This window comes from Eretmochelys imbricata, chromosome 1 (genome assembly GCF_965152235.1).
Source record: "Eretmochelys imbricata isolate rEreImb1 chromosome 1, rEreImb1.hap1, whole genome shotgun sequence".
Classification (NCBI taxonomy): Eukaryota; Metazoa; Chordata; order Testudines; family Cheloniidae; genus Eretmochelys; species Eretmochelys imbricata.
This window is the reverse complement of record NC_135572.1, coordinates 11571655-11586264: the sequence shown is the minus strand read 5'-3', so window position 1 is coordinate 11586264 and position 14610 is coordinate 11571655. Positions and strand designations below refer to the sequence as shown.

Genomic DNA, 14610 nt, shown 5'->3' with positions numbered 1-14610 from the left:
CCCTCCCTGTCACCATCATAGCAGACACTTCTCTTCTGGGGTACCCACCTGAAAAGCCGTACTGCTCAAGATACCTCAACCCCATGGAAGACCAGACTGCACATCAATATACTAGAACTGAGAGCTGTCCATCTGGCCTTCACAACCTTTCTCCCACTTACACATTAAATTCATATCTAAGTGATGTCAGACAATATTACCATTGTCTTTTACGTGAACAAACAGTTCAGAGCAAAATTTCTTTCTGTTTGCCTGGAAGCAGTCAGGCTTTGTAAGTGTTGCTTCAGAAACCGCATCACTATCCAAACTATATACCTACCTGCAGATAACCTGAGTAGGCATTTCTCTGTGGGCGACGAGCGAGAGGTTCATGACTCTGCCCTGAGAAAAATATTCACTCAGTAGGGTACACCTGTTCCCAAATGAACAGAATACTTCTCTGTTTTGCTCCAAAGGAGCTATGGGTCACAGCTGCCAGGGCAACACTCTCCTGTTATCATGGAAAAACAATCTGAGATATGCCTTTCCTCCCATTCCCCTGGTACCATACGTCCTGAGAAAGATCCATCATGACAGGGCTAGAGTCATTTTCCTAGCACCCAGTTGGTCCAGGCAATTTTGATTCCCAGAGCTCTTCAAAATATAAGCCCGTCACCAATCAGGATCCACTCCTTTTCAGACCTCCTAACTCAGGAGGGGGGAAGAATCAGACACCCTAATCCAGATTTGCTCTGTCTCATGACCTGGTGTTTGGATGGGCATTGGAAATAGAATACTCCTCTTCTTCACCTTTTCAGGCTATTCATACCTAAAATAGGAATGATTCAAGTAGGACCTGCTACCTAGCTAAATGGAGATGTTTCTCTGCGTGGGTGTAGCATAATCATCCTTCTCCAGGCACTGCAAGTATTCTGGTCATTTTGGATTATCTCTGGTCTCTAAAAGCTTAGGCTTTTCCATTAGCTCGCTATGTGTCCATCTCACAGCAATTAGTGCCTTTCTCTCTCCAGGAGACAGACATTTTGTTTTCACTCACCCAAGTACCATTCCTCCAGGGGTCAAACCTTCACCACAATGGGACCTCAGTCTTGTCCTGTGAACACTCAGCAGACCACTATTTGAAGCCCTGGTGACGTGTTCCATGTCCTACCTGTCCACAAAAGTTGCATTTTTAGTAGTTATCACTGTGGCCAGGAGAGTAAGTGAGTTGGGAGGCCTCATGGCAGACCCCTCTTTTATGGATTTTCACAGGGAAAACCTCTCCCATCACCTCTAGTCTAAGTTCCTCCCCAAGATTATTTGTGAATTCCATGTCAACCAAAGTATCCTTTGACCTGTCTTTTTTCTGAAGCCCCTTGATTCTGTCGAAGAGAAAAGACTTCTTTCTCTCAATGTCAGACGTGTCTTGGTTAGTATGGAGTCAGGGCATACTCCACAAGAGCACAAAACTGCCTCTACAGCATCCCTGCAGGAAGTTCCAATACTAGACATAAGCAGGGCAGCCACCTGGAGCTCCATCCACATGTTTGCTAGATATGAAATGCTGGGTGAGGCCACTGCTGCAGGTGGGACAGTGGGAACTGAAGGACTTCAAGCATCTTGGCTGCTGGCTTCCTTGCACTCCCCTCCAGTTTGAGCATTGCTAGTCCATCATCCACATGTGGAATACACTTAGGGACCAGCACTTGAAGAAGAAAGTAATGTTACTCATCTGTAACTGGAGGTTCTTCAAGATGTGTGGTCCCTATATGAATTCTATTACCTGCCCTCCGTGCCCTCTGTTTTGGATTCTGTTGGGTTCGCAGTAAGAAGAGGAACTGGAGAGGCATCAGCCTGTGCTGCTTCTTATGCCCTTGGTTGGGAGCACTAGGTGGTCTTCTATGCATGTGTAGGCCAACAGACACTGCTTGTTAGAATTTCCAGACTCGGGCGCATGGTGTGCATGCAATACTCTGTGTGTGGCTTACTGATAAAGACCACACATCTTGAAGAACTTCCAGTTTACAAGTAAGAAAATTGAGATTATTTATTTTTTAAAAATTTTCTAGTTAGTTTTGTTGTCTAGTTATAACCAACCACCTGAAAGGAATTTTGTAAGTGCTGTAAGTTATAGATTCAGAATTGGAGTTGCTGCATGGGTGAGAAACTAGGAGAAGATCCAAAAGTTTTCATATTTCTGATTAGACAAGTTGTTGTTTATTAACAAGGATGCTTGGGCATCATGATCCAGAAGTTAGGAGTCTGTGTTTGAAGACAGAGAAAATAAATTAAGCTGATGAAATTTTGGATTTAATTTCCTCGATTGTTTTTACTTGCTCTTTCTTAACGCCCTTCATTCCAGCTCTCTGAGGCCCATATTCAACTAACCTTTTAGCATGTGGTTAAATCCCATTGAAATCATTGGGACTTTGCTAAATTGGAACCTGAAAGTGCAGACAGCAATAGTAGGAATATTCAGAGCCCACCAACAGCCCTATCATCTCAAGATCAGGTACCAGAATTCTTGAAGGCAATTTCTAGAATTAAATCACTTGTCAGATATCCTGCAGCAAAGTGAAATCAGCAGCTGGAAACAAATAGATACTTTATAACGTCATATAAAAGTTCACAACCTGGGTGTATCTATATACTTTTACCAAATACTGTAAAATAAACTTCAACTCATTGCGTGATGATGGGCCTTTCTAAGCTGCCATGTTTGTATAAATACTTTCATTGCAACTTTTTCTGTACTACCATAAACCAGTTAACCAGTAGTGAAGATAATTTGGGCCAAAGCATCAGATGATATAGATTGGTATAGCTCCATTAAAGCCAATTTACACCAGGTGAGGATCTGGCCCTATGTATGTGAGAATGAGACAACTGCATTCTTACATGTATATTTGTCCTCACATAACATAAGTGACTTACTGAGAGCAAGAAGACAACCTTCACGTGGTGCTTCTGTTAAGTGTTGGGGTTTTTTTGTGTTTTGTGCAAATTCACTATCATACAAATCCACTGGAGTTCGCATTACCAACCTCCTACTGAAAGTAGCAATGATTAGATTTCCTTAACCTGCACTTTTCAGAACTAAAAAAGAACAATTGGACCAGTCCTCCAAATATACCAACTTAATGTAGAAGGGATTTCCAAGAAAAAAGTGGATTACCTCTCGAGGACTCTCAAAGACCATCATATTGACATTGTGGCCCTTCAAGAAACACATATGAAAGAAGACGACAAAGCTGCCAGACATAAAAATCTATGGCTATACCAAAATCACTGCTGTCAACCATCCAAAATATGGGCTAGGAGTGTACACATGGAATGGATTAGAGGATGTAGAAGTTTTGGAAGAATCATCGACTAGCAGAAGAGAGATCAGCATGGTTAGAATCAGGGACATCATTATAGTAAACATATACAAGCCACGTAACATAATGTGGCCTGATCTCATCTTCTCTTCCCTTCCTCATCCGGCCATCTACATAGGCAATTTTAACAGCCATCACAAAGACTGAGGATACTGTTCAAATAACATAGCCAGAGAACGGAGCACAGAATGGGCCTCCCTCAAAGACCTCCACCTACTCTATGATCCGAAGCAATCCATATCTTTTCTGTCTGCAAGTTAGATAATGGATCACAACCCTGAACTGTGTTTTGTGACCCATAATAGCACAGGCATCCCACTGGCCACAAGAACCATCTTGAGTCACTTCCTGCATAGCCAACATCACCCAGTTATCCTCCAGTTAAGCCTGAAAGTGCCTCTTCTGCAGTCGGTGCCAAAGCTGTGTTGGAATTTCCATAAGGCTGACTGGCCCACCTACACTTCAGAAACAGAACATTGGATCCCACGGCTAGAACTGATACCTAAAAACTATGGCCATTTTACAAACATCCTAAAATTGACCACAAAGAAGTACATCCCATGTGGTCACCACAAGGCTTTCACCCCCTGCTGGACAAAATCTGAGTCTCTACTGAGGAAACAGGAAAGGAGCATGTGACGGAAGCTGCCCCTCACTGGCTGGCAAAGGGTTAATAGCAGCCCTTGGAGCATCTGCGCAGAACCCAGCCAATCAGAGGAAGGCTTAGAAGCAGCCAATCAGAGCTAGGCTGGGCCCTATAACAAGGGCTGCAGGGCAGAGAGGAGCTCTGACTGGCTACATGTAGAGAGAAGTACTTGGGGCAGAGCAGTGCTGGGCAGGGTCAGGAGAGCAAGTGGAGCTCCGGCCTGGCTGACTCGCAGACTGTGGCCTTGATACAGAGACCGAGTAAGTGCTGGGGCTACAAGGAAGTGGCCCAGGGAAAGCAGGTAGCGGCAGAGGTGAAGGAGAGGCAGTGAGTGGCTACCAGATTGGGGCCCAGAGTACTGGGCAGGCCTGTCCCCCTGACTTTGCCCCACTGGCCGCCGAGCGAAGTGGCCAGCCAAAGGACTCCAGTTTGCCCCTGAGCAAGGGGCTGGACTAGGGTCTGCAGTTCACCACTGCAGCGAGAGGCCAGGCGAAGGACTGCTGGTTCCCACTAAGCGGGGAGACAACAGAGTTGGAGCACATGGTCAGGGAGTGACGTGGGTCCCCACAGACAGTGGAGACAGTGGAGAAGCAGTGACAGAGAGTGAGACAGCACAAGAGGAGGGCACTCTGCTGATGGACAGAGCTAATTCCCAGAGCAGCCAGCAGGAGGTGCCAGGGTGGTGAGCATAACCTATTACAGCAGCAACCCAGATAAAGCCACTGCACTGCTTCAGTCCTTGAATTCGGTGCTCCTGGAAATGTGGGAAGAGATTGTTGAATCTTGATTTCACCCATTTGAGCTACAAGGCATGGGCTCTTTTGTGGCAACTTGGAGGATCCCATCCAGTAATGCTACACCTGGCAAAGGTAACTGAAAATGCTGTCACCTCTCATCTTCTTTCTAACAGCAAGATGCCAACAGTGCTGGGGCTAGATTACACACCAGGAGGTCCAGCGGCAATTCCACAGAAACGTTCACCAATGCCCGGAGGAATCTCCACTCTCCTCTGCATACTCTGTTGCAGAGATCAACGTTGTGCTATCAGAAACCAAAAGCTGGAAAGCTAATGAGATTGATGGCATTCCTCCAGAGTTTTTCAAGAACATGGGGAGACATTGATGGGAATGGCTGGCAGCGCTTTTTATTGCTGTGCATAGAACCAGAGAAGTGCCAACAAGCTGGCAACAGGCAACAGTGTTTGCCTACTGAAGCCTGGGAAACTCCCAGAGGATGCAGCCAGCTACCACCTCATCTCTCTCCTTTCAACCATCAGCAAGCTCATGGAATGGGTGCTGCTCCGCCATCAGTCTGACATTCTCGAAGACATCCTCCCAGTGGAGCAGGCAGGATTTTGCCTGAAGAGGAACTGCTGTGACCAAGTGGCATCACTTACCAGCCACATTGACAGGATTCCAACATAAATTGAAGATGGGGATTGCCCTTGTTGATTTGTACTTGGTATACGACACCATCTTGAGACAGGGCCTCCTCCTCAAGATCCCCCATGTAATTCACTGCTAGCAAACAATCCATCTCTTGGTGGCAATAACTAGGGACTGAGGTACACCTTAACGGCCACATCAGCAGACGAAGAGCTCTTAACTCAGGCATCCTTCAGGGCTCCATCATGGCCCTAATACTTTTTAATCTATGTGCCATGCATATACCAACCAGAGAGTTGAGGAAATGTGTACATGTGGATGACATTGTCCTACCTGCTTAGCACACAAGCCTCCATGCCATCAGCTGCACCCTAATCCAAGATCTTAGCACAATGGCTAATTATTTCCAACGCTGGAAACTTAGGCCTAACCCGAAAAAAAACATGATGATTACTTTCCATCTGAACAATAAAATGGCTAATACCAAACTTGATGTGCAGTTCTGAGGTGAGATTGTCGGCCATGAGGCTAACCCAAAGTATCTCAGCATTACACTGGACCAGAGTTTGACCTTCCAACAAGATTTTGAGAACACCCACGTTAAGGTCAGGTCTCATGTCACCCTTATCAGGAAAATGGCCAGAACATCCTGGGGCTCCAATCTATAGATCCTGTGAACTGCAACAATTGCCTTTGTATATTCTGCTGCTGAATAGTGTGCACCAGTATGGTCTCACAGCATTCACACTAAACTCCTTAATACCCAATTCAGTAATGCCATGTGCATAGTGTTAGGGATGCTCAAATCAACTCCAGTTGATTGGCTCCCGTTCATATCACATATCCAGCCTCCACAGATTAGAAGAGCTGCCCAGACATCTCGCTTTCTCAACCATGTCAATGCAAACAGGATCCCTTTGCACGATGATCTGCACAACCCGCCAAAGACAAGATTAAAATCTCTCAACCCTCTATGGAACTGCTTCAAGTCCCTGTCATAAATACAAAGGGAAGGGTAAACCCCTTTAAAATCCCTCCTGGCCAGGGAAATGCTCCTCTCACCTGTAAAGGGTTAGGAAGCTAAAGGTAACCTCACTGGCACCTGACCAAAATGACCAATGAGGAGACAAGATACTTTCAAAAGCTGGGAGGAGGGAGAGAAACAAAGGGTCTGTGTGTCTGTCTATATGTTGTTTCTGCCGGGGATAGACCAGAAATGGAGTCTTAGAACTTTTAGTAAGTAATCTAGCTAGGTATGTGTTAGATTATGATTTCTTTAAATGGCTGAGAAAAGAACTGTGCTGAATAGAATAACTATTTCTGTCTGTGTATCTTTTTTGTAACTTAAGGTTTTGCCTAGAGGGGTTCTCTATGTTTTAAATCTAATTACCCTGTAAGGTATCTACCATCCTGATTTTACAAGGGGAATTTCTTTATTTCTGTTTACTTCTATTTCTATTAAAAGTCTTCTTGTAAGAAAACTGAATGCTTTTTCATTGTTCTCAGATCCAAGGGTTTGGGTCTGTGGTCACCTATGCAAATTGGTGAGGCTTTTTATCCAACATTTCCCAGGAAAGGGGGGTGCAAGTGTTGGGAGGATTGTTCATTGTTCTTAAGATCCAAGGGTCTGGGTCTGTAGTCACCTAGGCAAATTGGTGAGGCTTTTTACCAAACCTTGTCCAGAAAGTGGGGTGCAAGGTTTTGGGAAGTATTTTGGGGGGAAAGACGTTTCCAAACAGCTCTTCCCCAGTAACCAGTATCTGTTTGGTGGTGGTAGAGGCCAATCCAAGGACAAAGGGTGGAATATTTTGCACCTTGGGGAAATTTTGACCTAAGCTGGTAAAGATAAGTTTAGGAGGTTTTTCATGCAGGTCCCCACATCTGTACCCTAGAGTTCAGAGTGGGGGAGGAACCTTGACAGTCTCTTACACTTAACTTCAACACTGAGGCTCAATGGAGAGCCACGTGGAGTGTTTCGATGGCTCAAAACAAACAGCTCATCATCGACCCCGCCAAGGAACCACTGGGTTTTGACTAATGTTGGAAAAACTGGTGCAGATTGAATCACATCAGGACATCTCATGGGAGATGTGGACAAACCTTCTAAATGTAAAATGAGGCAAACACCGGTATGCAACATCGTGCTGGCTATCAAACATAGATATAGATTTGTAATTGTTGCTACCAAGCCATATGGAGGAAGAAGAAGAAGTGACTTATCTTTTAATACAGTCACTGGTCTCAGCAGAAGACACTTCAGCAAAGATGTTTCCAGTTGGTTCTGATGGGGCAGACTTTAGCTTGTAAGTAATTCTGGATAGGTGGACATTCATGTTATGAGAAGACATATTTACAAGTAAGAGCATAATGTTTTCTTATAGATCTAAATACGGATCTTATATTTCACTCTTTTATTTATACTGAATTTATTTACAGCTATAAAGAACAGTTTAATATCAAATGCAATTCTGTATTTACTGTATTTACATTTACTTTATTTTGTATTTTAGGGGTGGAAAATATCCAGGGATTGATGGATATTCATATGGAGACTATCTGTGCACTAGTACTCCCTCAGTAGCTACTGTCAAAGTATGTGAAATATAGTCTACAGTATGTACACTTCAAAAATTGATATTTTAATTAATATAAATATTTTCTCCAGTAACATTACCCTAATTATTGATTGTTTCATAGCATTTAAGTCTAGAACTATTAGATCATCTAGACTGACATCCTGTATATCACAGGGTATTAAATTTCGCCCAGTTATCCCTAGATAAAGCCCAATGACTTTAGTCAGACCAAAGCCTTTCAGTCCTTAGATGACTAAACTGTTGTGTGCCACAGCAGAGAACAGAAGAGACCAAGGTGCCACCAGGGCTCCTGCAATGGCAGGGAATTGACTAGGTGAGTTATGCCTAGATGATTCCAGCATGTGATCCATGTCCCATACTGCAGAAGAAGGAGGAAAAACCCCAACGTCCCAGCCAAACAGATCTGGGGGAAATCCCTTCTTTAAAATCTGGTGATCAGTTGAGCCCTGAGGATATGAACAAGGCATACCAGCCAGTCATCTAAGAAGGAGGACTCCCTGCACCTCCTCAAAGTCCTAGTCCACCCATCCACTGTCTCATCTCCAGCTGTGGGTAATTGAATACACTCTGATGAGTCAGAGGAAGGTGGGGAAAAAAACCCAGGGTACATTTGATAAATTGTGCATTTTGGGGGCAGGGGAAATCCTTCCTGACCCCTGCAAACACCTGAAATCCTGAAGCATTCAATTTGATTATATTCCTTGTACTAATGCAGAGCTGCAAGTATTATGAGCATGTTGAGGGCAATGCAAAGCTTTCTGTTCTCCATGGCTCATGAAGAAAGGTAATGAACAGGGGATTCATAGATTCCCAGAAGTCACTCAGGAGGGACCACTATGACTGTCCAGCCAACCACCCACACACAAAGGCCATAGAATTTCTCCCAGAATCTTGATTAAAGCATATCTTTTAGAAAGATACCTAATGGCTATGAATTTGCATCTTATTTCAAGGTTCAATTTGTCTAAATTTAACTTCCAGCCATTGGATCTTGTTATTGCTTTGTCAGCAAGACTGAAACTCCCCCCTCTTTATCAGATATCTGGTCCATGTGTAAAAAGCTATACACAGCAATCAAGTTGCCTCTCAACCAGCTCTTTAATAAGATGAATAAATTGAGCTCCTTAAGCCTGTGTCATAAAACTTGTTCTTTAAATGCTTGCTCATACTCATTCCTCCACGTTAGGTGTATGCGTGCCATCTGCACAATCACTGGAGATTTTTTCCTCAGTGGTATCCATCGGGCTGGCTCTAATGCCCTTTGGCACTGAGCACTCATGTGCCGATAGGGACCCAGTTGGTTCTGCATCCTCTCAGTTCCTTCTTACCTCCTATGACGGTTGCTGGAACAGCTCCTCTTGCTTACTGGTTTCGCTATCCCGGTTCTTTATTTTCTCAGTCTGGACTGTTGTAGATTAATTTTATATATAGTTAGTGAACACTTCTTGCCCTGTTAGCAGATTTTTGTCTGCTCCCAGTACTGGGGCATGCCTCGGTCCCCGGGTGTCAAGCTCTGTGCCTCCTATAGCAAGCCCATGCTTGTGAGTGACCCACACTCCATTTGTCTGAAGTGCCTGGGAGACTCATATCAGGGACCGCTACCAGATCTGTCAGGACTTCAAGCTCTGTATGAAGAAGGACATGGAGGCCAGGTTGAAGTTCCCCCTGATGGAGGCGGCACTCCATCCCTATCAGAGCTGAGCCAGTCTGACTTGGCACCCAGTATCTCAGCATCGGTGCGGAGTGCTCCTTCTGACATGAGAGAATCTCTGCACTGTTCTTTGCTGGTACCAAAGAAAAAACGTAAGAAGCAGCTGGCAGAGAAGGGACATTCTCAGACTCTGGAGAAATCCAAGCACGTAGAGTGCCATGGAGTATGACCTGAGTCTGGCAAGTCTTCTGCCCCCCACTCTGAGGGCGGCACCATGAACTCCACCTCATAGGCAAGTTCCACTGAGTCCAGTCCTGGACCGTCCTGTGATGGGTTGGATCACAGAAACCCCCTTGGGGCTGCCAACTGATGTGCCACGGCTACTTCTGCCCCTGCTTTCCCTGCCAGCTTGGGACTCCAGAGCCCTGTTTTGTTGAGCCAGACATGCCAGTCTGCTCCAACACAGACCCAGAGTCTGAACCACGTGCCCCAAATCTGCAGACTTAACTGAAAGCAGCTTAAAAAATGTTCCTATCTTTAACACTCAGATGCCCAACTCCCAAAGGGGTCCAAACCCCAAAGAAATCCATTTTACCATCTATAACGCTTATACCGGGTAAACTCATAAATTGTTCACCCTCTATAACACTGATAGAGAGATATGCACCGCTGTTCCCCCCCTCCCCACCAGGTATTAATACATACTCTGGGTTAATTAATAAGTAAAAAGTGATTTTATTAGATACAGAAAGCAGGATTTAAGTGGTTCCAAGTAGTAACAGACAGAACAAAGCGAATTACCAAGCAAAATAAAATAGAACATGCAAATGTATGTCTAAGAAAACTGAATACAGATAAAAACCTCACCCAGTAAGCTTCCTTTTACAGACTAGTCTCCTTCTATTGTGGGTCCAACAATCACTCACACCCCCTGTAGTTACTGTCCTTTGTTCCAGTTTCTTTCAGGTATCCTTGGGGGTGGAGAGGCTATCTCTTGAGCAAGCTGAAGACAAAATGGAGGGGTCTCCCCAGGGTTTACATAGACTTTCTCTGGTGGGTAGACACCCCCTCACTCCCCCTGTGTAGAATCCCAGCTACAATATGGAGTTTTGGAATCACATGGGCAAGTCACATATCCATGCATGACTCAGAACTTACATGTAGCAGCCATGGGTCACATGCTATCTTGAACGTTCTCAGGTAGACTTCTTATGTGGATTGGAGCGTTCCAAGATCCATTGTTCCTTAAGTGCTTCTTGTCTGGGCTCTTAATTTGCACAATCCTTTCTCAAGAAGCTGACCAAATGCTTTACAAAGGCTACTTAAAAATCAAGCCAGTACACAGCCAATGTTCATAACTTTGAATACAAAAATGATACATGCATACAAATAGGATTAATAGATTCAGCAGGTCATAACCTTTACAGAGATATGTTACATGGTATATGTAGCATAAAACATATTCCAGTTATGTCATATATACATTCATGAGCATATTCCCATAAAGCCTTATGGGGTGCACCGTCACACATCCCTTGGCACCGGAGGAGCAATGCGACACCAGCAAGATTGTGGTACCATCTATTCTGGAGGCATTTGTTGTAGCCAGGGACCTGCTGGCACTTTCGGTACCACCATTGCCAGTGGTACAAGAGTTGGTGGTGTTGGTACCAGGCAGCAGAAAGGAGCCTGTGGCCCTGGGCTCCCATTCGGTACAGCCACCTCAGTACCATCTAGGCGAAAACTGTCCTTGCTTGTGTCAACCCAGGTATTCCCACCTCAGCACCATTCCCCAGCACCGATGGATACATCCCTTCCATGTTCCCCAGAGGAAGGCTCATCATCATACTTGGAGGTACAATTGTTTTCCCACTCAAGGAACTGCTGTCAGTTCCCCGCTGGGCAGCCCGACCAGTTGATGGACCTGGGCGCAGGGGTGTTGCTGAGTACTTGGCACAATGAGCACTGGCTTATGCAGATACAACAGCCATTTTGGAACCTCTGGGGTTTTCCCCCTATGCAAGGGCCCTCTTTCAGACACTCTTACTCTGTAGTCTCGGAAGGAAGAATGCTCCCATCCTACAACCAGCACGTGACGCGGACTCCAGTACCAAGCCTTAGGACCTAGATTTCTGGGACCCAGTCAGTGCAGAAAAAGAGGAGCAGGACCCCCTTCCAATATAGGCCTCTTCTTTCTCTTCCCTGGATGAGGCAGTGTCTGGGATGCCTGTATCCTCCCCTCATGATGACTTTGCAGCTGACCAGGAGCTGAAAGTGGAGGTAGTCAAAGAATCCTCCTATAGCCTGGTTGATATTTTGTCCACTCCGAGCCCATTGAAAGTGACCTTCCCTCTCAATGAGGCCATTATGGTACCAGTTAAAGCCTTGTGGCAAACCATGTCCTCCCTACCTCCCACTGCAAAAAGTGCTGAAAAGAAGTACTTTCTTCCCACCCAAGTCTATGAGTACTTGTACTCTCAGCCCCCTCCAGGATTCCTGGTGGTCTTGGCAGCCAATGAGAAGGACAGACAGGGACAGCAAGGAGTGACTCCCAAAGCAAAGGACATAAAGAGACTAGACCTGTTTGCAAGAAAGGTTTATTCTACAGGAGGTCTACAGCTCCACAGCTCCAACAAGCAGGCGTTGCTGGGGAGATACAGGTTTAATGTTTGGAAGTTGATGATGAGATTGAAAGACTGTCTTCCCTACAAGTCCAGATAGGAGTTCTCTGATTTGGTGGAGGAAGGGAAGTCTGTGGCCACTGCCTCCCCACAGGCCACTGTTTTTGGAGGCTGGATCCCTGGCTTCTGCAGTGCTCATGCATATTGTGACAGGGTCAGCCCAGATGGCTACAGAAGAGTGATAGAAGGCAGATATATTAGTCCCAGATTAAGTAGATCCCTTTTCCCTAGGTAAGGTAACGGGCAGTTCCAAAACAAGCACGAACTTGCTGGAACCATTTAAGGCAGGCAGGCTAATCAGGACACCTGGAGCCAATTAAGAAGAAGCTGCTAGAATCAGTTAGGACAGGTTTCAGAGTAACAGCCGTGTTAGTCTGTATTCGCAAAAAGAAAAGGAGTACTTGTGGCACCTTAGAGACTAACCAATTTATTTGAGCATAAGCTTTCATGAGCTACAGCTCACTTCATCATCACTTCATAGGACAGGCTGGCTAATCAGGGCACCTGGGTTTAAAAAGGACCTCACTTCAGTTAGGGAGAGACACGTAAGGAGCTGGAGTGAGAGGACGTGCTGCTGGATGGCTAAGGAGTACAAGCATTATCAGACACCAGGAGGAAGGTCCTGTGGTGAGGATAAAGAAGGTGTTGGGAGGAGACCATGGGGGAGTAGCCCAGGGAGTTGTAGCTGTCGCACAGCTGTTCCAGGAGGCACTCTAGACAGCTGCATTCCACAGGGCCCTGGGCTGGAACCCAGAGTAGAGGGCAGGCCCGGGTTCCCCCCAAACCTCCCAACTCCTGGTCAGACACAGGAGGAGTTGACCTGGACTGTGGGTTCCACCAGAGTGGAAGGTCTCTGGGCTGTTCCCCGACCTACATGGTGGATCAGCAGAGACTGCGGGGGTTGTTCTTTTTTTCCCCATGCTGGCCAGTGATGAGGTTATCTGAGTGAATGGCAGATTTGAGCCACGAAAGTAGCCAAACTGAGGGCTGCTGCGAATCTCTGAGGTGAGCAAATCCGCCAATAAGCGAAGGACCCACCAAGGTAGAGGAGGAACTTTATCACAATATATATTCTGGGCTCCAGGCCTTGGGTCTGGAGGTCTAACAGTCTATCCTGAACCTTCCATTTGAATGCACTTTGCTCTTCTCCAAACAAATGGATGTGAAGTTTTACAGCCTGAAAGTTTCTAGAGCCACCCTCAAGTCCCTAGGTCTATATGCCCCAGTGCCTTCAAGGAAACACTTCAGGCCTCAACAACCAGTCCACTTTTCAGCTCTGCTACCATGCCAGGACCTGTTTAAGACGCAAAACAGGGGTTATAAATGCAGACATTTGCCCCTGTCCACTTCAGCCTCACTGCTGGGCCATCACAGATACTTGGGAGGCCCCAAGCAGAACTTTTGATGTGGCACCTGAGGACGTTATACCAGTTCCTGTACCATATCTGTCCACCTTTTTGTTTTCAAACCGTCTCTCCCGCTTCAGCCTGGTGTAGTCCCTCATCACCTCGGACCACTGGGTACTGAGTATGGTGGAAGAAGGTTGCACTCTTTAGTTTATTTCCACCCCTCCCTGACACCCCCCTTCCCCACCCCTCTCCAGGAACCCTTCTCACAAGCAGTTTGAGCCCAGGAAGTGCAACCCCTTTTCCGGATAGGGACCGTGGAGGACGTACCTCAGAGCTTGAGAGGGAAAGAATTTTACTGCCATTATTTCCTAATCCCAAAGGCCACAGGGGTCTCAGACCCATCCTAGACCTGCGTTTCCTCAGCAGTTATCTCAAGAAATGGAAGTTCTGCATAGTCTCCCTGGCCTCTATTATTCCCTCCCTGAGTCCAGAGAACTGGTACATTGCCCTCAACTTAAAAGCCACCTATTTTCACATCTCCGTATTTCAGGACCACAGAAGATTTGTCAGGTTCATTGTGAACCAAACCCAATACCAGTTCCCTGTCATCCTCTTCGGCCTGTTGGCAGCCCTTCAGGTATTCACGAAATGCATGGCAATAGTGGTGGCCTTCCTCAGAAGGCAAGGGGTGTGAGTCTACCCTTACCTTGACAACTGGCGGATCATGGGCTTATCCGAGGCCCAGATGAGAGCCAGCATCCATCTGGTCCAATCTATGTTCCAAGCACGGGGCCTGCTGACAAATGAGCAGAAGTCAACACTCATCCCCATTCAGGGGACAGAGTTTATAGGTGTGGTGCTTGATTGCACCTGGATCTGAGCCTTCCTCCCAGAGGCTTGCTTCCAGGCAATGTCATCCCTAATATAGCAGGTCAAGGCCCA

At 46.0% G+C, this 14610-nt stretch overlaps 1 protein-coding gene across 1 annotated transcript in view; it reads left to right on the top strand.

Moving 5' to 3' along the window:
* LOC144259713 (olfactory receptor 2AT4-like) overlaps positions 1 to 9688 on the top strand; it is a 113848-nt gene extending 104160 nt beyond the window's left edge. The window contains 1 exon segment of the mRNA XM_077808012.1: positions 9559 to 9688. Coding sequence (XP_077664138.1) covers positions 9559 to 9688 — 130 coding nt within the window.
* Positions 9689 to 14610: the final 4922 nt, after the last annotated feature.